The sequence below is a fragment of the Pseudophryne corroboree genome, chromosome 6 (assembly GCF_028390025.1).
Source record: "Pseudophryne corroboree isolate aPseCor3 chromosome 6, aPseCor3.hap2, whole genome shotgun sequence".
NCBI lineage: Eukaryota > Metazoa > Chordata > Amphibia > Anura > Myobatrachidae > Pseudophryne > Pseudophryne corroboree.
In genome coordinates this window covers 343,588,870-343,614,199 of record NC_086449.1, presented here as the reverse complement: position 1 = coordinate 343,614,199, position 25,330 = coordinate 343,588,870, and the positions used below count along the sequence as shown (strand labels likewise).

The 25,330-nt window shown below is 48.4% G+C and overlaps 1 protein-coding gene across 3 annotated transcripts in view; it reads left to right on the top strand.

Annotated features, from left to right (window-relative positions):
• VPS13C (vacuolar protein sorting 13 homolog C) overlaps positions 1-25,330 on the top strand; it is a 950,377-nt gene that overhangs the window by 386,512 nt on the left and 538,535 nt on the right. For all 3 annotated transcript variants that reach the window (XM_063926503.1, XM_063926502.1, XM_063926504.1), the window contains 4 exons: positions 1,806-1,941; positions 2,276-2,366; positions 21,468-21,628; positions 21,713-21,869. In XM_063926503.1, coding sequence (XP_063782573.1) covers positions 1,806-1,941; positions 2,276-2,366; positions 21,468-21,628; positions 21,713-21,869 — 545 coding nt within the window. The remainder of the gene's footprint in view (positions 1-1,805; positions 1,942-2,275; positions 2,367-21,467; positions 21,629-21,712; positions 21,870-25,330) is intronic.

Here is a 25,330-nt window from a genome sequence, read left to right as displayed (position 1 = left end):
GCGACTTTACATGATATACATACGTTTACTCAGGGTGTGTTGCGGATTCAACCTCCCTACGTCCTGCCTGTGGCCCCTTGGGACTTGTCGGTAGTTTTGGAGGCGTTGCAAGGGTCTCCGTTTGAGCCTCTTGAATCTGGAGACCTTTAATGGCTTTCTCTTAAGGTGTTGTTTCTGCTGGCTATTGCCTCTGCTAGACGGGTGTCGGATTTGGGTGCCTTATCTTGTAGGTCACCATATCTGATTTTTCACAGTCATCGGGCGGTTCTTAGAAAACGTCCCGGGTATTTACCTAAGGTGTTGTCTTCTTTCCACCTTAATCAGGATATTGTGGTTCCGGCCTTTTCCTCTCCTGAATTGTCTTCCAAAGTTTGGTCTTTGGATGTGGTACGGGCTCTCCGTATCTACGTGAAGAGAACTGCCTCCATTAGAAAGTCGGATTCTCTCGTTGTTCTGTTTGGTTTTCACAAACGTGGCTGGCCTGCTCACAAGCAGACCCTGGCCAGATGGATTAGAATGGTGATTGCACATGCTTATGTACAGACTGGCCTTCCAGCTCCTGCTATCATAAAGGCCCATTCTACTCGGTCGGTAGGACCTTCTTGGGTTCCCCACCGTGGTGCGACCCTCGAACAATTGTGCATGGCAGCTACGTGGTCTATAAGAACACGTTCATAAGGTTTTATGCCTTCGATACTTCGCTTACCAGGATGCTTCCTTTGGACGCCGGGTTCTTGTGCCCACTACAGTGCGTCCCCTCCCATAAGGAACTGCTTTAGGACATCCCCAATGTCATTCTCTGTGGAGCCCAGTGTACCCCGCAGCAGAAAATGAGATTTATGGTAAGATCTTACCGTTGTTAAATCTTTCTGCGAGATGCACTGGGCTCCACAGGCCGCCCACCCTGACGCACTTAGCTTCTTTGGGTTGGTATGGCATTAGCCGCTGCACTTTCTCCTGTCGTGAGAGTGTGGTGTATGTGGCTACTAACAGTTGTCGTCTCTTTTGCCTGCTTCTGCATGGGACTGGTTAACAAAAAACTGAATTCATGTGCACGGAGGCGGGGTTATAGAGGAGGCGGCGTTAGGCAATCTGGGAAGGAGGTCACCGCTTTGAGCCCGTTGGTGCCTCGGATCAAGATCCTACTCTACACCCCCAATGTCATTCCCTGTGGAGCCCAGTTTACCTCGCAGAAAGAGATTTAAGTTCTTACCATAAATCTCATTTTAAGTCACCATCATTTCAAACACTTCTACAAGTGTTAGAATCCTTTTAATATCTATATTTTCGGAGTTCTTTCCTTCTCACGAGCTTATGAAATCTGTGAGAATTTTTCTGTATTTCTTTATATAATATGTTTATATGGGATTGGCATGGGATCCCGCTGTACGGGATGCCGACTGTCACTGTACCGACAGTGGCATCTCGTCCACCAGAATCCTGGCAGTGGGGCGAGCGCATAGAGGACCCGTGCAGGCTCGCTGTGCTCGACATGCTGCAGACACTGTGGTTTGCTTTGCTCGCCACAAGTTCTGTTCTCCCTCTATGGGTGTCATGGGCACCCACAGAGGGAGAATCACCTACCTTGCAGGTATTTCTACTAGCGGTTTGTTAAATGCATACCGTTTATATACACAGTTATCTTTATATTCATTCATATTTTTATGTTTATACACACCGTTATCTTTGTATTCATTCATTTTTTTGGTACGTTCTGATCTCTTTGAGATTCTGCCTGTATGGATCTCACAAACCTGGTATGTGTGTATGGCAGGTGCATGAAACTCAGCTCTTGTTTCCTATAGGTTTAAGGTGTCTGGTGAGTTGCCATTATTGCGTATGAAGATCTCGGACCGTAAAATACAAGGTGTCTTTGAACTTGTTAATAGCATTCCCCTGCCTGAACACCATCCCAGCACCCCAACAACTAAGGAAAAAAGGGTGAGTATGTCCATAGAGAAGCGAGTGTCTTCCTAACAGGATGGTGACACATGGACTTTGTGCTCCTGTGTTTTGTAATTCTTTTATATTTAGCCACACGTTGCAAATGGTGTGAACGCCACATCAGCATGAATACTGCAGCTAGCATGCGTAATGGGTACAGGTATTCATGTGATGGTAAATGTGTGGAGGAGGATAAAGCATGTAAACACAGAGTGCTTTGGGCTAAAATACGTGGGCTCACAAAGCAGCACTCATCTCTAGCATTTCACACTTAATTAAACCTATTATTACGTAAAGTGTGCTAACAATCTTCTCCTTCTGCTTTATTCAGATTCATACCAGTCATATTTTAACTGAAAGGCCTGAGAAAATCCTTAAACAAGATTTTGGAAAGTCACTACTTTTGGAGGCAGAGTCTTCTGGTGAGCAGTGGGATAAGCACAGGACATGTTTGTACTGTCCGTTCATGTTGGGAAGCAGCTACACTACTACTTTAGTTGGTCATTCCATCCTTTATGTGTCTTATTGTGTTTCAAGCAGTTTACAATTAATTAATTTGTAATGTGACGTTAATTCTATTCATGCTAATAATAGCAGCGTTAACACAGAGTAGAAATAAAACTAATGCCACAGATCAGAATCTGTAAGGAACAAAATTGGAGTGTAGAGGGGAGAAAGAAGTGAAAAAGGTGAGGAAGGAGTGGTTGGTGGGTTCTGTGGAGTCCAAATGTTTCCTAGTAGTGGTCTACGTATCCTAGACAATACTGAGGTATAGACAAAGGGGACATGAACATAGACTGTATTTACCTAAGAATATTTTACAGTTTGCCGCTGCTAACGGATATATGTTCTTTATTTAACGCGTGATGTTAAGGTGGTTTGAAAGTCTTTTCTCCATTCATATGGAAATCCAGCACTTAAACTTGGTTTCTCAGCAGCACTTTGTGGGGGTCATTCCGAGTTGATGGCTCGCTAGCTATTTTTTGCAGCGCTGCGATCAGTTAGTCGCTGCCTATGGAGGAGTGTATTTTCGCTTTGCAAGTGTGCGATCGCTTTGTGCAGCCGAGCGGTACAAAAAAGTTTTGTGCAGTTTCTGAGTAGGTCTGAACTAACTCAGCCGCTGTGATCACTTCAGCCTGTCTGTTCCCGGAACTGACGTCAGACACCCGCCCTGCAAACGCTTGGACACGCCTGCGTTTTTCCAACCACTCCCTGAAAACGGTCAGTTGACACCCATAAACGCCTTCTTCCTGTCAGTCTTCTTGCGATCGGCTGTGCGAATGTATTCTTCATTAAATCCATCACCCAGCACCGATCTGCTTTGTACCCGTATGACACGCCTGCGCATTGCAGTTTATACTCATGCACAGTTTTGCCGAGTTTTGACCTGATCGCTGCGCTGCAAAAAATAGCTAGCGTGCGATCCGGTCAGAATGATCCCGTGTCACCTGCTATCACTGTAGGTTTTACTTCATTTTCACAGAAAGCACAATTAAAAAAATAAATCAGATAGTGAGTCAAAAAAGACAAGTATGCAGATGAAACTATGTTTATTAAGCATATGATAACCAAAGGACAAGTCCTATTTTTCCTCACTCACGTGAAAACACAGACAAATAGGTCTACAGATATGTCCTCATACATAATTTCCGAAGTCGCACCAAACAGCACCTCTTGGTGTGTCATTGGGCGTCTTTTCTGAGTCTTTTTTTGACAAAAAAATTCATCTTAGTTGCAACACGACAGAAGTAGAACGCACCAAGAGACTGTGCTAATTAATTTGATATGCAACACTTATATCATTGCTCCAGTCAAGCCAAACAGCTCCTGGTCGTGTGAGAGACTGCTAGAACCAGACGCCTTTTTGGTGTCTTTTTTTTTTTTTTTTTTTTTACCAGAAAATGTGTATTAGTCACAGATCGATTCGACTTGGACGCACCAGGAGACCGTGCTGATTTATTTGATATGCAACATCTGTATGCAAATGAGTCTTAATCTGTGTTGGAAGTGCTGCGAGTTCACATGTGCTTTGTATACTGACTCAGTTGGACACATATACAAGTATCACATATCAAATTAATTAGCAATGGTGTATCTTAGTCACATCACGTTTCTTCTAAGACGCATTTTTCTGCAAAAAAGATGCCCGGCGGTTGCAGAGTTGCACAGGTCCTGACTGCTCACTCGCTCCAGGCATCTCATGTTGCATGCTTTAATTAGGTTAGGTGTTTGAGGACACATCTGTACATTATAATTAGGGGTAGGAAGTATATTATTAAAATTTAATTTTTGCTTTTATAATTTATTAATTCTGGGATAAACAAATCTTTTGTTGGTTATTACACATGGTGAATATGGTGAAACTATCAATTATTAAATTGACTGAATAATGTTGGCACTGCTAGATTTCTGACAACTATTCAATATTTCTGCTGCGGGGTACACTGGGCTCCACAAGGATAGACATTAGGGTGTAGAGTAGGATCTTGATCCGAAGCACCAACAGGCTCAAAAGCTTTGACCTTCTTCCCAAGATGCATAGCGCCGCCTCCTATATCACCCCGCCTCCGTGCACAGGAGCTCAGTTTGTAGTTGGTGCTTGCAGTGCAAGCATGTGACAGGAAGAGCTGCTCACAGCAGCTCTATAAAAGCTTTTTCTGAGGAAAAAAGAAGACTACAAGGGCTGCAGCAGAGGCACAGATTGTGCTGGATGTCAGTAGACATTGCCTGCTGCAGCTCCATCTCTCCCCCAGCGGCGCTGTACACTCCCGCGCCCTGGTTGCCGGGTACCTACAGCAGGAGGCTCCTGTTTTCTTCCAAGTTAGTCACACACGGCTGGGGCTCTCCGGGATCGCGTAGCCGCACTTCGGGAGGAGGTAAGTGGGTCCCGCACTTTACCGCGATCCGGCGCAGCCGGTGGGAGGCGGGCCGCGCGCGCTGGCGGTGGACACTGTGGCAGTACAGGCGATCCCACTAGATCATCAGGGCATGGGTGCAGGTCAGGTTTTCTCGCTAAACTTTTTTTTACAAGTAGCCCGCAGTACCCGGTGGTTTTGCCAGCAGAGGGGATAAGGCTTAGACCTGGAGCCCCTCCCCCAGCCCCAAGGCGCCATTTTCTGCAAATGTTCCCGCCCTGGACCTGCATATCTGTCTCTCCCTCACACCCTGGCAGTGTCTGCGGCGCCATTATCCCTCAGCTCACTGTTCCTGGGAATGCTTGGGCAAATCCTCCTATGTAAAGCCGCCTGGTTGTCAGTGCTGTGACTTTACAAGACAATTAAGTATTCTACCTGCCTTTTTTAGTCAGTGTTAGTTAAGAAAGAGTGCACTTAGTCAGGGTTTCCTAGTACAATTACCCTGTGATATACATCCAGTTCTTACTGTGTACTGTTATATCTATTGTTATATACTGTAGCTGTGTAAGCTAGTTCAGTATTATTGTTAGTAATAACCTCTGCATTGTACAGACTGTCACTATTTGTGTGTGCATTTGATAGCTGAGTGGTGTCCATTTCGTGTCTTTCACTCAACCTGCTATCCCTATATTCTATAACCTGAGGGGGCTTGGTGCGTCGGGTTTTATCTAATATAGGATTTTCACAAAGATATACTGTATTACGTATTTTCTCTGTGATTTAGTCACCATATCTCTCCTTTATCTCTGCTGGTGCTGACTACACTGCGCAGGGGTTTGGGCTAGAGGTATTGTGCTGCTGACAAATTGTACTGTGTTACCTGATACTGCAAGTTATATCATGTCTGCTTCTGAGGGTAACGGTTCTGGGGCTGAACACACTGCCGGTGTTGCTGAAGCCGCAGATACCTATGAGGAGAATATAGCAGCTTTGGGCTCTGGTTCTGGGGGCTCCTTGCACCCCAGTGGGACGGTGGCAGTGGGGGCAAATAATGACCCGCCGTGGGCCGCTTTTTCCTCACTTCTGCATACGCTAGTTCATAAACTAACACCCCCTATGGGACCCCCAATGCCGGTGCAACCGTTTGTGGTCCCTGCAGCTAACCCGCCGTGGGCGGACGATTTATCTGCTCAAATAAAGAAATTGAACCAGTCCCTGACTACTAAAAAGTCTGACCGTCGCTCTCCTACGTCCAAGGGGTCCTCTAAGCGAGCGCTTGTCTCCTCACAATCCACTGCTGTCACTGACACCTCGTCGGATGAAGACGGCACTTACACTGACCCCACAGGTTCTGACTCAGATACGGCTGATGGGGAGGGTGGTTCACATGTGGATGTTCCTGATCTTTTGAAGGCTATTAAGTTAATTTTACAGATTACGGATGATCCCGAGCCATCCGTTCCTCCTAAGAAACCAGATAGGTTCAAGCGTCAGAAGGTGATTTAACAAGTTTTACATCTCTCTGACCACCTAATTGATATACGTCAGGAACCCTGGGAAAACCCGGGTACGAAGTTTGTGCCTCAAAAGAAGATGCTGGCTCGCTATCCCCTCGCGCCGGAGTTGTCTAAGAATTGGGAAACGCCTACTCCAGTGGACTCGCATGTGGCTAGGATGGTGGTTTCCTCAGCTCTACCAGTCACCACCGTCACATCTCCAAAAGAGCCTACGGATAAACGTGTGGAGAGTTGTCTGAAAGCGATTTACACCCTCACGGGTGCTGCACAAAGGCCCACTATTGCAGCTACTTGGGCGGCAGAGGCCATTGGAGCATGGGCCTTGGAGTTAGATGCTGAAATCTCCTCTGCCCATGCTAGACAATGCTTGTCTTATATTGTCACAGCTTCTCGTTATAGTAAATAGGCGGCTTCTGATGCCGGTATCCTGGCGGCCAAGGCCTCTACTACGTCAGTCCTGGCTCGCCGGATATTGTGGCTGTGATCTTGGTCTGTGGATCTGGACTCTAGAAAAAACCCTGGAGGTACTCCCTTTTCTCTGACGTCCTAGTGGATGCTGGGAACTCCGTAAGGACCATGGGGAATAGCGGCTCCGCAGGAGACTGGGCACAAAAGTAAAAGCTTTAGGACTACCTGGTGTGCACTGGCTCCTCCCCCTATGACCCTCCTCCAAGCCTCAGTTAAATTTTTGTGCCCGGCCGAGAAGGGTGCACAGTAGGGGCTCTCCTGAGCTTCTTAGTGAAAAGTTTAGTTTTAGGTTTTTTATTTTCAGTGAGACCTGCTGGCAACAGGCTCACTGCATCGAGGGACTAAGGGGAGAAGAAGCGAACTCACCTGCGTGCAGAGTGGATTGGGCTTCTTAGGCTACTGGACACCATTAGCTCCAGAGGGACCGAACACAGGCCCAGCCTCGGAGCTCGGTCCCGGAGCCGCGCCGCCGGCCCCCTTACAGAGCCAGAAGCAAGAAAAGGTCAGGAAAAATCGGCGGCAGAAGACATCAGTCTTCAACAAGGTAGCGCACAGCACTGCAGCTGTGCGCCATTGTTACTCAGGCACACTTCACACTCCGGTCACTGAGGGTGCAGGGCGCTAGGGGGGGGCGCCCTGAGCAGCAATGTAAAACACCTTGGCTGGCATAAATACACCACATATAACCCCCAGGGCTATATGGGTGTATTTTAACCCCTGCCAGAATTACCAAAAAAGCGGGAGAAAAGGCCGCCGAGAAGGGGGCGGAGCCTATCTCCTCAGCACACGGGCGCCATTTTCCATCACAGCTCCGCTGGAAGGACGTCTCCCTGACTCTCCCCTGCAGTCCTGCACTACAGAAAAGGGTAAAAAAGAGAGGGGGGGCACTAATTTGGCGCAGTTTTATATTAACAGCAGCTATAAAGGAAAAGCACACTTGATAGTGGTATTCCTGTATATATATAGCGCTCTGGTGTGTGCTGGCATACTCTCCCTCTGTCTCCCCGAAGGGCTAGTGGGGTCCTGTCCTCTATCAGAGCATTCCCTGTGTGTGTGCGGTGTGTCGGTACGATTGTGTCGACATGTTTGAGGAGGAAAATAAGATGGAAGCGGAGCAATTGCCTATTATACAGTTGTCACCCCCTAGGGAGTCGACACCTGAGTGGATGAGCTTGTGGAAGGAACTGCGTGACAGTGTCAGCTCCTTACGACAGACAGTTGACGACATGAGACAGCCGGCTAATCAGCTTGTGCCTGTCCAGGGGTCTCAAACGCCATCAGGGGCTTTAAAACGCCCGTTACCTCAAATGGCAGACACAGACACGGATACTGACTCCAGTGTCGATGATGAGGAGACAAACGTGACTTCCACTAGGGCCACACGTTACATGATTGAAGCAATGAAAAATGTATTGCATATATCTGATAATACAAGTACCACTAAGAAGGGTATTATGTTTGGTGAGAAAAAACTGCCTGTAGTTTTTCCTGTATCCGAGGAATTAAATGAAGTGTGTGATGAGGCGTGGGTTTCCTCCGATAAAAAACTGATAATTCCTAAAAGGTTATTGGCATCGTACCCTTTCCCGCCAGGGGATAGGGCACGTTGGGAAACACCCCCTAGGGTGGATAAAGCGCTCACACGCTTGTCTAAACAGGTAGCATTTCCCTCTCCTGATACGGCCGCCCTAAAGGAACCTGCCGATAGAAAGCTGGAGAATATCCTAAAATGTATATACTCTCACACGGGTGTTATACTGCGACCAGCAATAGCCTCAGCCTGGATGTGCAGTGCGGGCCTGGCGTGGTCGGATTCCCTGACTGAAAATATTGATACCCTTGATAGGGACAGTATATTATTGACTATAGAGCATTTGAAGGATGCATTTCTATATATGCGTGATGCACAGAGGGATATTTGCCAACTGGCATCAAGAGTTAGCGCGCTGTCCATTTCTGCAAGAAGAGGTTTATGGACGCGGCAGTGGTCAGGTGATGCGGATTCTAAAAGGCACATGAAAGTATTGCCTTATAAGGGGGAGGAGTTATTTGGGGTAGGTCTATCAGACCTGGTAGCCACGGCAACTGCTGGAAAATCCACATTTTTACCCCAGGTAGCTTCTCAACCTAAGAAGACGCCATACTATCAGGCGCAGTCCTTTCGGCCCCATAAGGGCAAGCGGGCAAAAGGCGCCTCATTTCTGCCCCGTGGCAGAGGGAGAGGAAAAAGGCTGCAACAAACAGCCAGTTCCCAGGAACAAAAGCCCTCTCCCGCCTCCGCAAAGTCCTCAGCATGACGCTGGGGCTTTACAAGCGGACTCAGGCACGGTGGGGGCCCGTCTCAAGAAGTTCAGTGCGCAGTGGGCCCACTCGCAAGTGGACCCCTGGATCCTTCAGGTGGTATCTCATGGGTACAAATTGGAATTCGAGACGTCTCCCCCTCGCCGTTTTCTAAAGTCTGCTTTACCGACGTCTCCCTCAGACAGGGAGGCAGTATTGGAAGCCATTCACAAGCTGTATTCCCAGCAGGTGATAATCAAGGTACCCCTCCTACAACAGGGAAAGGGGTACTATTCCACACTATTTGTGGTACCGAAGCCGGACGGCTCGGTGAGACTAATTTTAAACCTGAAATCCTTGAACACTTACATACAAAGGTTCAAATTCAAGATGGAGTCACTCAGAGCAGTGATTGCAAACCTGGAAGAAGGGGACTATATGGTGTCTCTGGACATCAAAGATGCTTACCTACACGTCCCAATTTACCCTTCTCACCAAGGGTACCTCAGGTTTGTGGTACAGAACTGTCACTATCAGTTTCAGACGCTGCCGTTTGGATTGTCCACGGCACCCCGGGTCTTTACCAAGGTAATGGCCGAAATGATGATACTCCTTCGAAGGAAGGGAGTTTTAGTTATCCCTTACTTGGACGATCTCCTGATAAGGGCAAGATCCAGGGAACAGTTGGAAGTCGGGGTAGCACTATCTCAGATAGTGCTGCGCCAGCACGGTTGGATTCTCAATATTCCAAAATCGCAGCTGATCCCGACGACACGACTTCTATTCCTAGGGATGATCCTGGACACAGTCCAGAAAAAGGTGTTTCTCCCGGAGGAGAAAGCCAGGGAGTTATCCGAATTAGTCAGAAAGCTCCTAAAACCAGGCCAAGTCTCAGTGCATCAATGCACAAGGGTTCTGGGAAAAATGGTGGCTTCTTACGAAGCAATCCCATTCGGCAGATTCCACGCAAGAACCTTCCAGTGGGATCTGCTAGACAAATGGTCCGGGTCGCATCTTCAGATGCATCAGCGGATAATCTTGTCTTCAAGGACAAGAGTCTCTCTCCTGTGGTGGTTGCAGAGGGCTCATCTTCTAGAGGGCAGCAGATTCGGCATTCAGGACTGGGTCCTGGTGACCACGGATGCCAGCCTGAGAGGCTGGGGAGCAGTCACACAGGGAAGAAATTTCCAGGGCTTGTGGTCAAGCCTGGAGACATCACTTCACATAAATATCCTGGAGCTAAGAGCCATCTACAATGCTCTGAGCCTAGCAAGACCTCTGCTTCAAGGTCAGCCGGTGCTGATCCAGTCGGACAACATCACGGCAGTCGCCCACGTAAACAGACAGGGCGGCACAAGAAGCAGGAGGGCAATGCAAGGATTCTTCGCTGGGCAGAAAATCATGTGATAGCACTGTCAGCAGTGTTCATTCCGGGAGTGGACAACTGGGAAGCAGACTTCCTCAGCAGACACGACCTCCACCCGGGGGAGTGGGGACTTCACCCAGAAGTCTTCCACATGATTGTGAACCGTTGGGAAAAACCAAAGGTGGACATGATGGCGTCCCGCCTCAACAAAAAACTAGACAGGTATTGCGCCAGGTCGAGGGACCCTCAGGCAATAGCTGTGGACGCTCTGGTAACACCATGGGTGTACCAGTCAGTGTATGTGTTCCCTCCTCTGCCTCTCATACCCAAGGTACTGAGGATCATAAGAAGGAGAGGAGTAAGGACTATACTCGTGGCTCCGGATTGGCCAAAAAGGACTTGGTACCCGGAACTTCAAGAGATGCTCACAGAGGACCCGTGGCCTCTACCTCTAAGAAAGGACCTGCTCCAGCAGGGACCCTGTCTCTTCCAAGACTTACTGCGGCTGCGTTTGACGGCATGGCGGTTGAACGCCGGATCCTGAAGGAAAAAGGCATTCCGGATGAAGTCATCCCTACCCTGATCAAAGCCAGGAAGGATGTAACCGTACAACATTATCACCGTATTTGGCGTAAATATGTTGCGTTGTGCGAGGCCAGGAAGGCCCCTACAGAGGAATTTCAACTGGGTCGTTTCCTGCATTTCCTGCAAACAGGACTGTCTATGGGCCTAAAATTAGGGTCCATTAAGGTTCAGATTTCGGCCCTGTCGATTTTCTTCCAAAAAGAACTGGCTTCAGTTCCTGAAGTACAGACGTTTGTCAAGGGGGTACTGCATATACAACCTCCTTTTGTGCCTCCAGTGGCACCTTGGGATCTCAATGTAGTTTTGGGATTCCTAAAATCACATTGGTTTGAACCACTTTCCACTGTGGACTTAAAATATCTCACATGGAAGGTGGTAATGCTGTTAGCCCTGGCTTCAGCCAGGCGTGTCTCAGAATTGGCGGCTTTATCCTATAAAAGCCCTTACCTAATTTTTCATACGGACAGGGCAGAATTGAGGACTCGTCCTCAATTTCTCCCTAAGGTGGTTTCAGCATTTCACTTGAACCAGCCTATTGTGGTGCCTGCGGCTACTAGGAACTTGGAGGACTCCAAGTTGCTGGACGTAGTCAGGGCCCTGAAAATATATGTTTCCAGGACGGCTGGAGTCAGAAAATCTGACTCGCTGTTTATCCTGTATGCACCCAACAAGCTGGGTGCTCCTGCTTCTAAGCAGACTATTGCTCGTTGGATTTGTAGTACAATTCAGCTTGCACATTCTGTGGCAGGCCTGCCACAGCCAAAATCGGTAAGAGCCTATTCCACAAGGAAAGTGGGCTCATCTTGGGCGGCTGCCCGAGGGGTCTCGGCTTTACAACTTTGCCGAGCAGCTACTTGGTCAGGGGCAAACACGTTTGCTAAATTCTACAAATTTGATACCCTGGCTGAGGAGGACCTGGAGTTCTCTCATTCGGTGCTGCAGAGTCATCCGCACTCTCCCGCCCGTTTGGGAGCTTTGGTATAATCCCCATGGTCCTTACGGAGTTCCCAGCATCCACTAGGACGTCAGGGAAAATAAGAATTTACTTACCGATAATTCTATTTCTCGTAGTCCGTAGTGGATGCTGGGCGCCCATCCCAAGTGCGGATTGTCTGCAATACTTGTACATCGTTATTGTTACAAAAATTGGGTTATTATTGTTGTGAGCCATCTTTTCAGAGGCTCCTCTGTTATCATGCTGTTAACTGGGTTCAGATCACAGGTTGTACGGTGTGATTGGTGTGGCTGGTATGAGTCTTACCCGGGATTCAATATCCTTCCTTATTGTGTACGCTCGTCCGGGCACAGTATCCTAACTGAGGCTTGGAGGAGGGTCATAGGGGGAGGAGCCAGTGCACACCAGGTAGTCCTAAAGCTTTTACTTTTGTGCCCAGTCTCCTGCGGAGCCGCTATTCCCCATGGTCCTTACGGAGTTCCCAGCATCCACTACGGACTACGAGAAATAGAATTATCGGTAAGTAAATTCTTATTTTAAGGGAGATATTTTGTTTGGGGAGGATTTAAATAAGATTGTGGCTGACTTGGCTACTGCCAAAACTGCCTGTCTGCCAAGTACTCCTCCTTCTGTGTTGTGAGGATACGGGGTTCTTCTAATCACTCAGACACAGAGCCGATGAAACCAAAGTGATGGTTTATTTCTCACAGCACACAGGAATAGATAATTCACAGGAAACAGACGTAAATATAGCCCAGAAACAGTATACAGGTAGCAGTCCAGATAGTAAGTCCCAGTAGATGATTTAGGTCCACAGTAATTCCACACAGAAGTTCCAGATAAACAGGTCCACACAGCAGAACTATCACTGAGTCCACACAGCAGTGATAGCAGATTAGTCCCTGCAATAGTAAGTACATATAACTCCACACAGCACTGTTGATGCGTTCCACAAGGTACCCTGGCAGAGAATCACCCCTTAGCCAGAGTCCTGCGACTAACATGAGGAGCTGACCTGCGCAACCTCTTTTAAAACCTTCCAAATGCCCATCATGCCACGCTCACCTGGGGAGGAGACGCAGGTTCCTGATTGGTGGTATCCCACCTCAGGTATTTCCCTACTCCCTCCCACAGCTGTCCTCCTCCTGCTGACCACATGCTGGGTCAGGCTCCGAGTTGTCTGTGAGAGACCAGGATGGGACAGGGGACAGTAAACAGAAGGAACAATGACAGGGAAATTGGTTTAAGTCCTGATTGTCCCCTGTGGAGGAGAAGCTTCAAAGAGACATTACCTGGTCCTCAAATGTATTTCCTGTGTGACCATATAAGGATCATAGATGGACTCAATAGGCATGGCAATGATAACCTGTAGTAACCTCATACCAGACTGGCATTCTCCTACAAGAACATAACATGACAGCACTAGGTGCAAGGTCACAGCACACCTGTATTTACCTGGGTAAGATTATAGTACAGAATATATAGGGTAATGGATGAACACACACATGGGGTAATAGTGACACAAGCCAGAGAGACATGGGAACAGAAGGAATAAAAAGTACATTAAACGCTATAAAGATTGCAATGCCATAAATACAGTTTTACCCTCTGTCTCATATCTTTACATTCCTTCCTCTACTTTTTATTCCTGTTCTGAAGTGTTGAGGAAACATTACCACCCAGGAGCGGTGGGTGCAGGGGAGAGAACATCATGCATGTGTGTACCACCTGAGTCCCACAGGGTGATGTCACACCAGACCCATGTGGTAAGAGGCAGTAGTGTTAAACAACCAGCAAAGACAATATTACAATATGACACATTCATTTTCACCAGCAGGGGATTTAGCAATTCAGATGTTGGGTATCCCCACTCCGCAACATTGCAAACTTTTACACCCGGCCCACCTATTGGGTGTACTAATAGCTGTGCCTCTGGCACAACGGGGCAGGGAGTACCTTCCACCTCCCCCCCTTGCACAAGGAACAGCTGCCTAAAGGCAGGCCAATGTTGGGGTTCTGCCCCCAGCACTTCCGCAACTCTGTCCAGTCCTTCCTTCCTCAAACCCCAACTAGGGGGCTGGCAAATTTCCGTACAGCACGTGGTCTCAATACCTAGTGCTGAGGATGGACCCTTCATCAGAAACAATTCAGCTGGTGGCTGCAGGGGAGTCACCAGCACAGGCTGGTCCTGTGCCCGCGCTCCCCCCTCAAAAGCCAGTATCTCACCTGCAGCTCCTTCTGCGCACACCTCCTCCTGGATAATCTCCTCCTCCGCCAGTCCTGTGCGCTTGGTAGCTGGTGGGGTACCAGTCAGGGTTTTAACAACTGAAGCTTCCACAATTATCTCCACAACTTGCTCTTGCTCTGCAGATGGAAGGGGTGTGGGTGGCACTGTGCCTTCACCCTGGTAAAGGAGACGAGATAGCAAGCGGCATCTCCCAACCTCCACTTGATCTGTAGTTGCTTGGATCTGGCTTATGGCAGGCACATCCCTCGGCACATAGTTACAGTCCACACTTTCACAGGTATTACGGTGGTGCAACACATCCTTTTCTGGTTCCTGCTCTGATATTATGTTAACAATCTCTGCTACCAATGTCACTGTTGAATCACAGGGTACGTACCAGTATTTACATCGCAGCTCCTCATTCCCCAAATCGTTAAAATGGAATAATCCTTCATAAACTTCTTGTGGAGTTAGGGTAGCAGGAGATACACAGGGCATGTTCTCATCAGCCTTCCTCAGTGAAATGAATGGGGCTGCCATTGCCAATCCGTCGCGATGAGCCTCCCCCAGCTGAATAAGCTGGGCATCCTGGAGCAAGAGGCCATCCGTGACTGGTATGTTTGTAGTTGGGGAGTGGAACAATACTCCCCCATCCATGGTAATCTCTTGGGCACAGTCTTCATTGATACCCTGGCAGCTGGTTACTAGGTCTACATCTTCCACCTCAGCAAAAGGGAAGGTGTAGCACAGCTCCTCCTGGGATGTCTGTATTGTGGGCATAGCCTTCACTTCAGCGCTAGCCTCTCCCAGCATAGTACACCGGGCAACTGCTTCCCTTGGGTGTGGGAGAAGCTGTTGCAGATGGTGCCTTTCTGCATCCACCCTGCAACACTGGTCTAGCCATGCTGGGGTATCCAGGAGCCCCCGATCCATTGCCTCTTCCTCTGCCACAATGAAGCACTCCTCCAGACACTCCAGCTGTTCCCACACACTCATCCCTGGGCCGGGACGAAGGATCCATGTCCGGTAATCGGTGAACGCTTTTGTTGGATCCCGCTGATCCTGGAGAATAAGCTGGAGGATTTCCCTGCGAGTGCAGAATTGGAAAGGGATGCCTCGCAGCTGGCATTCTGCTATCAGCTCCTCCATGCTCATTTCTTCCAATGTGGTTATGGGCCCCGCTGACAAGGACTTTGCTCCCTTGGTAACAGGCACTTGCAAGGCGGACCCCTCAGTCATCTGCCTGGGTTGCAGCGGCCCCATTTTGGATATTTCCTCTGGCTCTAGCCCAGAAGATAATTTATTCTGGACTTGCCCTTCAGCCTCAGAATATTGACTTCTCTGTATAACTTGGGTCACTGTAGCACTAACTTCCTCTGTTAATTCTACAAACTCTGGCTCCCCCAGCAGATTCCATGAGGCTGCCTCACTTTTACAGTGCAGGAATGCATCCCCCAGGTAACACAACTTGTCCTGTATGCTGGATACTCTCCAGCCACTGCTCATCCGCATAGCTCCATTCCAGTACTCCCAAATGTACTGCATCTTTATAGCAATCAATAACAGATCCGGCTTACCAGCCTGCCGATACACCGACACACCTCCATCCACGAGCTCCACTGCCCTGGGAGACTTGAGGCGTTCATTTTCTTTCCTCGGAAACATTTTCTTTTGCACATGACTGACACCTGCTCACTTGTTACCACCTCACTGCAGATCCTCTTGCATTACATATGGCCTGATCCTCTGTTCTCTGCTGGGCCTTCACGCTTCCTGCGGTCGTTGTTTGGTGTCTGAATGATCCCACCGCTGCCGCCAAATGTGAAGATACGGGGTTCTTCTAATCACTCAGACACAGAGCCGATGAAACCAAAGTGATGGTTTATTTCTCACCGCACACAGTAGTAGATAATTCACAGGAAGCAGAAGTAAATATAGCCCAGAAACAGTATACAGGTAGCAGTCCAGATAGTAAGTCCCAGTAGATGATTTAGGTCCACAGTAATTCCACACAGAAGTTCCAGATAAACAGGTCCACACAGCAGAACTATCACTGAGTCCACACAGCAGTGATAGCAGATTAGTCCCTGCAATAGTAAGTACATATAACTCCACACAGCACTGTTGATGCGTTCCACAAGGTACCCTGGCAGAGAATCACCCCTTAGCCAGAGTCCTGCGACTAACATGAGGAGCTGACCTGCGCAACCTCTTTTAAAACCTTCCAAATGCCCATCATGCCACGCTCACCTGGGGAGGAGACGCAGGTTCCTGATTGGTGGTATCCCACCTCAGGTATTTCCCTACTCCCTCCCACAGCTGGCCTTCTCCTGCTGACCACATGCTGGGTCAGGCTCCGAGTTGTCTGTGAGAGACCAGGATGGGACAGGGGACAGTAAACAGAAGGAACAATGACAGGGAAATTGGTTTAAGTCCTGATTGAAGCTTCTCCTCCACAGGGGACAAAGAGACATTACCTGGTCCTCAAATGTATTTCCTGTGTGACCATATAAGGATCATAGATGGACTCAATAGGCATGGCAATGATAACCTGTAGTAACCTCATACCAGACTGGCATTCTCCTACAAGAACATAACATGACAGCACTAGGTGCAAGGTCACAGCACACCTGTATTTACCTGGGTAAGATTATAGTACAGAATATATAGGGTAATGGATGAACACACACATGGGGTAATAGTGACACAAGCCAGAGAAACATGGGAACAGAAGGAATAAAAAGTACATTAAACGCTATAAAGATTGCAATGCCATAAATACAGTTTTACCCTCTGTCTCATATCTTTACATGTGTCGAAGGCTAAAGGTACTTCCTTTCGCCCCTTTCGTCCTTCAGGTAGAGCAAAAGGTCAGGCGTACAACAAGCAGGACCGCACTTCCAAACCTGGTAAGCCTAAACCCAAAAGAGCCTGGGCGGCCCGTCAGCAAGACAGATATGCCTGTCGCATGACGGGGCGGGCCTCCCTCTGGGGGATCCCAGGGGTGGGGGGCCGGCTTCTAGGGTATACCCAGGAATGGTTGAAGACCACTTCAGATGCCTGGGTACGGGAAGTCGTCACGCGAGGTTACGCCATAGCCTTCAAAAACTGACCCCCTCATCGATTTTGCCAGACAGATGTCCCGTTGGACAAGACAAAGGCAAACACTCTACATTCGGTGGTACAGACCCTCCTGGATACAGGAGTCGTAGTACAGGTGCTCGTGCCCAGATGGGCCGGGGGTACTATTCTCCGCTGTTTCTAGTCCCGAAACCGAATGGGTCCTCCCGGCCCATTCTCAACCTCAAGGCATTGAACAGGTTTGTGACGGTTTCCAGGTTCCGTATGGAAACCCTTCGCTCTATAGTTCTGGCCTTGGAACCTGGGGACTTCATGGTCTCCCTGGATATACAGGATGCTTACTTGCATATTCCTATAGCAGTGTCTCATCAGCAATACCTCAGATTTGCGATTGCCAACTGCCATTACCAGTTTCAGGCATTACCTTTTAGTTTAACAACGGCTCCGCGAGTCTTTCCAAAAGTCATGGCGGTGATGACGGTGGTACTCCGCCGTCAAGGGGTCAGGATACTGCCGTATTTGGACGACTTGTTAATCCTGGTAAATTCCCCAGAACTTCTCCTGCGTTATCTAGATGTTACGGTCCGGTTTCTGCAAGCCCACGGGTGGCTCATCAACTGGAAGAAGTCATCCCTGATCCCTGCTCAGAGCATGGTGCATCTGGGAGCACTATTGGACACTCACAACCAGAGGTTGTTCCTGTCTCAGGAGAAAGTCCTGAAACTTCAGGACAGGATTCGTTGCTACCTATCTCGTCCGCAAGTGTCGATACATTCGGCGATGCAGGTGCTGGCCCTCATGGTGTCAGCATTCGACATGGTGGAGTACGCTCAATTTCACTCTCGCCCTCTCCAGAGGCAGATTCTAGCCAAATGAGATGGCCTGCCTCACCGTATCCGGTCTCAAATGATCTCATTGACTCCGGAAGTCCGTCTGTCGCTGCTCTGGTGGCTCCGGGACCAACAACTGTGCAGGGGCCGTCCGTTCTGGATATCCGACTGGGTCCTGTTGACGACAGATGCCAGTCTAAGAGGTTGGGGCGCGGTGCTGGAGCAACACTCCCTTCAGGGGGGCGGTTGACTAAGGAGAAGTCCCTCCTCTCAATCAATATTCTGGAGTTGCGGGCGGTCTTCAATGCCTTGAACCTAGCCCAGCATTTAATTCAGAACCGTCCTGTTCAAGTACAGTCGGACAACGCCACCACAGTGGCTTACAGCAATCATCAAGGCGGCACTCAAAGCTGTTTGGCAATGAAGGAAGTCTCACGGATTCTACAGTGTGGCAGAAAGCCATCTACCGGCCATATCGGCAATATTCATTCCGGGAGTCCTGAATTGGGAAGCGGATTTTCTCAGTCGTCAGGACGTGCATGCCGGCGAGTGGGGCCTCCATCCAGAAGTGTTTCAACTCCTAGTGGAAAGGTGGGGCCTTCCAGACGTAGATCTGATGGCGTCTCGACACAATCACAAGGTTCCGGTCTTTGGAGCAAGGACAAGGGATCCTCAAGCAGCATTCGTGGATGCGCTGGCGGTACCGTGGAGTTTTCGGCTACCGTATGTGTTCCCTCCGGGGTCACTCCTGCACAGAAGTTCAAGCAAGAAAAAGGAATTCTGCTTCTCATAGCTCCAGCGTGGCCCAGACGGCACTGGTTCTCAGACCTGCAAGGCCTATTGTCAGAGCGTCCAATTCTACTTCCACAACGCCCAGACCTCCTCGTTCAGGGCCCCTGTGTCTACCAGGACCTAGCCCGGCTGTCTTTGACGGCGTGGCTCTTGAAGCTTCCGTCTTAAGGGCTAAAGGGTTTTCTGAGGCGGTCATTCAAACTATGTTGCGGGCCCGGAAACCGGCTTCGGCTCGGATTTACTATAGGTTCTGGCATTCTTACTTTGTTTGGTGCGCATCTAACGATTATGACGCTTCCAAGTTTAGTATAGCCAAGTTGTTGGCTTTTCTTCAGCAGGGCCTGGACTTAGGCCTGCGTCTGGCCTCCCTCAAGGTTCAAATATCTGCCTTGTCAGTGTGGTTTCAGAGAAAAATTGCGACCTTACCTGATGTGCATACCTTTACTCAGGGTGTGTTGCGTATCCAACCTCCCTATGTCCCTCCTGTGGCTCCTTGGGACTTGTAGGTGGTTTTGGAGGCGTTACAAGAGTCTCCGCTTGAAACTCTTGGTTCAGCTTACCTTAAGTGGCTTTCCCTTAAGGTGGTGTTTCTGCTGGCTATTGCTTCAGCTAGTAGAGTGTCGGATTTGGGTGCCTTGTCTTGTAGTTCCCCATATCTGATATTTCACCGTGACCGGGCGGTTCTTAGGACTCGTCCCGTTTATTTGCCTAAGGTGGTTTCTTCGTTCCACCTTACCCAGGAGATTGTGGTTCCGGCACTTGTCTTTCCTGATCTGTTTCCCAAAGTGCGGTTTTTGGATGTGGTACGGGCTCTCCGTATCTATGTGAAGAGAACTGCTTCTGTTAGGAAATCTGATGCTCTCTGTATTCTGTTTGGATTTCACAAATGGGGCTGGCCTGCTCACAAGCAGACTTTGGCCAGATGGATTAGAATGGTGATTGCACATGCTTATGTGAGGGCTGATCTGTCAGCTCCTGCTCACATTACGGCCCATTCTACTCGGTCTGTTGGACTTTCTTGGGCGGCCCGCCGTGGTGCGACCCTTGAACAATTGTGCATGGCGGCTACATGGTCCTCAGTGAACACGTTCATTAGGTTCTGTGCCTTCGATACCGCCGCTTCCCAGGATGCTTCCTTTGGACGCCGGGTTCTTGTGCCCGCTACAGTGCGTCCCCTCCCATAAGGAACTGCTTTAGGACATCCCCAATGTCTATCCTTGTGGAGCCCAGTGTATTCCGCAACAGAAAACGAGTTTTATGGTAAGAACTTACCTTTGTTAAAACTCTTTCTGCGAGGTACACTGGGCTCCACAAGGCGCCCACCCTGACGCACTTAGCTTCTTTGGGTTGGTATGGCATTAGCCGCTGACACTTCTCCTGTCGGGAGAGTTTGGTGTTTGTGGCAACTGGCAGTTGTCGTCTCTTTTACTTGCTACTGCATTGGGCTGGTTAACAAAACTGAGCTCCTGTGCACGGAGGCGGGGTGATATAGGAGGCGGCGCTATGCATCTTGGGAAGAAGGTCAAAGCTTTTGAGCCTGTTGGTGCTTCGGATCAAGATCCTACTCTACACCCTAATGTCTATCTTTGTGGAGCCCAGTGTACCTCGCAGAAAGAGTTTTAACAAAGGTAAGTTCTTACCATAAAACTCGTTATTTAACATACAGTAATACATTGCAGTTTTCATTATGAATGTGTGTATAGACCACCACACATACCCCTTCAGTGCCTATCATACCCAGCCACATGTCCATCTCTGGTGCTCAACACAGTGTTACCCCTAATTGACAGCGTGCCACATAGCCTGTAGAGACCAGTGCACTGTTGTTACACACTTTGAACCTGTGCTGAAAGATCTCCCTTCTATAAATATGCATATAGGCATACGGCATTTATATTGCAGAATTCGCTTATGTCCTGTGACAGCTCTGGTCTGTGTGTCCAAATTGAATCTATCCAGTTGTTCATATACAGAATGTACAGCTCTGTGTAAATGACTTACCACTATGATGTTATCATTACCATGCAAAACCAATACTGTATAACCAAGAATCGGGCGTGTATTCAGTGTAGCACATATGGTAGACAAGACACTGAGCAGAAGTGTCTATTGTCTATGTGACTGGCATTTACCTCCCAGTGGATATCCAAAAACTGCAGACAGAGTTGGTCAGGAGTGGCAGGGGCAGAACCAATCTCTCATGCTATAATTGACCTGCATTTTGAGAACTGACCACTCCAGTATATGCTCAACCGCCAGATGGTAGCAATGTGACCACGCGTGATAGCAGGGCTTACTATTAGTGAGGGACACGACAGATATTCCAACTGATGTGCACTCTGCTGGGGCTGCACTGCTTTCTTCAGTCTAGGATTTGTTGAGCCTTGTCCTAGGGTTATATTTGCTCTCTATTGGTTTGCCAGTGCCGGCGACATCAGTTGCTTTGAGCAGTAGTTTAACATAAAAAGCTTGAAAATAGCACTCATTCATATTACAATAGGCTGTTGGTGTCTACGTTTCACACAGGGAATTCTTATTCCTTTCCACTGTTTACTTTTACCGTTTAGATTCAGATGAAGAGTTCTTTGACACACGAGATGATGCATTATCAGTTGTGAAAACTAAACCCATCCAGAAAGAAACTTCAGTGAAAGATGAAGCTGGGTCCACAGCAGAAACCAACATTGAGGAACTGACTGATCTTCAGCTGAAGTTTGAAGTAAAAGAAGTAGGTTGATTTTTTAGAATTCATCGACAGTGTACTTGATTGTTGTGTGGATAGTCTTCTAAAAATGGAATTTTATCTCACTAGGTTACATTAGAATTGACCAGACAACAGGAGAAGCAGGAGAATACCGTCCTGGTATTCCGTATACAGCAACTGGGAACTGAAGCTTGTGTTAAGACATATGATCTCAGAGCTGTATCGTACTTGAAGAAGATTACTCTAGACTACTATGATATTCAAGGTAATACACTGAGAACTAAAGTTTTCTTGTTATATATTTCCATTTATGCCCAAGAGAATAAGTAACAAATTCACACATAATTTGAAAATAAAGAAATGGTTGTCTGGCCACTATAGTGTTATTGTTTAACCTTCTCCTGGGTGAGGTTTTTGTTGCTGTGTGCTAGGCTTTCTATACTGTGCTCTCAATCATTGGTCTCTGGTTATTTTACATTGTTATACTAACAACTGTTATCTGTTATGTTTTTGCTTAATTTTAATTCGGTCACCTTTTAATGTAAACTTAAATCAAAAAAATAATTACTTTTCATATGTTTCTTTCTTACTTCATCCATGCTAGAGTTCAGCTTGTGTAACCACATTAATTGTGGCCTGGGTTTGGTATATGATGTCGACATTTGTATTGTCGTCATGGTAATAATGTCAATGTGTTAATCGTGTTGATAATCAGCATGAATAAATGTCAGCATGGTTGTAATGTTGATAATAATTGATATGCAGTCAGGTGAGGCAGAACCTCTCCTGTCATACTCCAGCATACTCCAGCATACTACAGAGTTTTGACAATAAAGATTAGATGAATAATAGAAGATATTATACATTTCTCTGACGTCCTAGTGGATGCTGGGAACTCCGTAAGGACCATGGGGAATAGCGGCTCCGCAGGAGACTGGGCACAAAAGAAAAGCTTTAGGACTACCTGGTGTGCACTGGCTCCTCCCCCTATGACCCTCCTCCAAGCCTCAGTTAGATTTTTGTGCCCGACCGAGCAGGGTGCAATCTAGGGGGCTCTCCTGAGCTCTTTAGAAAAAAGATAGTTTTAGGTTTTTTATTTTCAGTGAGACCTGCTGGCAACAGGCTCACTGCATCGAGGGACTAAGGGGAGAAGAAGCGAACCTGCCTGCTTGCAGCCAGCTTGGGCTTCTTAGGCTACTGGACACCATTAGCTCCAGAGGGACCGAACACAGGCCCAGCCTCGGAGTCCGGTCCCAGAGCCGCGCCGCCGGCCCCCTTACAGAGCCAGAAGCAAGAAGAGGTCCGGAAAATCGGCGGCAGAAGACATCAGTCTTCAACAAGGTAGCGCACAGCACTGCAGCTGTGCGCCATTGCTCCTCATGCACACCTCACACTGCGGTCACTGATGGGTGCAGGGCGCTGGGGGGGGGCGCCCTGAGCAGCAATAAAAACACCTTGGCTGGCAAAAATACATCACATATAACCCCCAGGGCTATATGGATGTATATTAACCCCTGCCAGATTCCAGAAAAAAGCGGGAGAAAAGTCAGCCGAGAAGGGGGCGGAGCCTATCTCCTCAGCACACGGGCGCCATTTTCCCTCACAGCTCCGCAGGAAGGACGTCTCCCTGACTCTCCCCTGCAGTCCTGCACTACAGAAAAGGGTAAAACAAGAGGGGGGGGGGCACTAATTAAGCGCAGTAATAATATAAACAGCAGCTATAAGGGGAAAAACACTCTGTATAGTGTTATCCCAGTATATATATATAGCGCTCTGGTGTGTGCTGGCATACTCTCCCTCTGTCTCCCCAAAGGGCTAGTGGGGTCCTGTCCTCTATCAGAGCATTCCCTGTGTGTGTGCTGTGTGTCTGTACGATTGTGTCGACATGTATGAGGAGGAAAATGATGTGGAGGCGGAGCAATTGCCTGTAATGGAGATGTCACCCCCTAGGGAGTCGACACCTGAGTGGATGGGCTTATGGAAGGAATTACGTGACAGTGTCAGCTCTTTACAAAAGACGGTTGATGACATGAGACAGCCGGCTACTCAGCTTGTGCCTGTCCAGGCGTCTCAAAGACCATCAGGGGCTCTAAAACGCCCGTTACCTCAGATGGCAGATACAGACGCCGACACGGATACTGACTCCAGTGTCGACGATGAAGAGACGAATGTGTCTTCCAGTAGGGCCACACGTTACATGATTGAGGCAATGAAAAATGTTTTACACATTTCTGATAGTACAAGTACCACTAAAAAGGGTACTATGTTTGGTGAGAAAAAACTACCTGTAGTTTTTCCTGCATCTGAAGAATTAAATGAAGTGTGTGATGAAGCGTGGGTTTCCCCCGATAAAAAACTGATAATTCCTAAAAGGTTATTGGCATCATACCCCTTCCCGCCAGAGGATAGGGCACGTTGGGAAACACCCCCTAGGGTGGATAAAGCGCTCACACGCTTGTCTAAACAGGTGGCACTACCGTCTCCTGATACGGCCGCCCTAAAGGAACCTGCTGACAGAAAGCAGGAGAATATCCTAAAATGTATATACACTCACACGGGTGTTATACTGCGACCAGCAATTGCCTCAGCCTGGATGTGCAGTGCTGGGGTGGCTTGGTCGGATTCCCTGACTGAAAATATTGATACCCTAGATAGGGACAGTATATTACTGACTATAGAGCATTTAAAAGATGCATTTTTATATATGCGTGATGCACAGAGGGATATTTGCCGACTGGCATCAAGAGTAAGTGCGCTGTCCATTTCTGCCAGAAGAGGGTTATGGACGCGGCAGTGGTCAGGTGATGCGGATTCCAAAAGGCATATGGAAGTATTGCCTTATAAAGGGGAGGAGTTATTTGGGGTAGGTCTATCAGACCTAGTGGCCACGGCAACTGCTGGAAAATCCACATTTTTACCCCAGGTAGCCTCTCAACATAAGAAGACGCCGTATTATCAGGCGCAGTCCTTTCGGCCCCATAAGGGCAAGCGGGCAAAAGGCTCCTCATTTCTGCCCCGTGGCAGAGGGAGAGGAAAAAGGCTGCAGCAAACAGCCAGTTCCCAGGAACAGTAGCCCTCTCCCGCTTCTGCCAAGTCCTCAGCATGACGCTGGGGCTTTACAAGCGGACTCAGGCACGGTGGGGGCCCGTCTCAAGAATTTCAGCGCGCAGTGGGCTCACTCACAAGTGGACCCCTGGATCCTTCAGGTGGTATCTCAGGGGTACAAATTGGAATTCGAGACATCTCCCCCTCGCCGTTTCCTAAAGTCTGCTTTACCGACGTCTCCCTCCGACAGGGAGGCGGTATTGGAAGCAATTCACAAGCTGTATTCTCAGCAGGTGATAATCAAGGTACCCCTCCTGCAACAGGGAAAGGGGTATTATTCCACGCTGTTTGTGGTACCGAAGCCGGACGGCTCGGTGAGACCTATTTTAAATCTGAAATCCTTGAACACTTACATACAGAGGTTCAAATTCAAGATGGAGTCACTCAGAGCGGTGATTGCGAACCTGGAAGAAGGGGATTATATGGTGTCTCTGGACATCAAGGATGCTTACCTCCATGTCCCAATTTACCCTTCTCACCAAGGGTACCTCAGGTTTGTGGTACAGAACTGCCACTATCAGTTTCAGACGCTGCCGTTTGGATTGTCCACAGCACCCCGGGTCTTTACCAAAGTAATGGCCGAAATGATGATACTCCTCCGAAGGAAAGGAGTTTTAATTA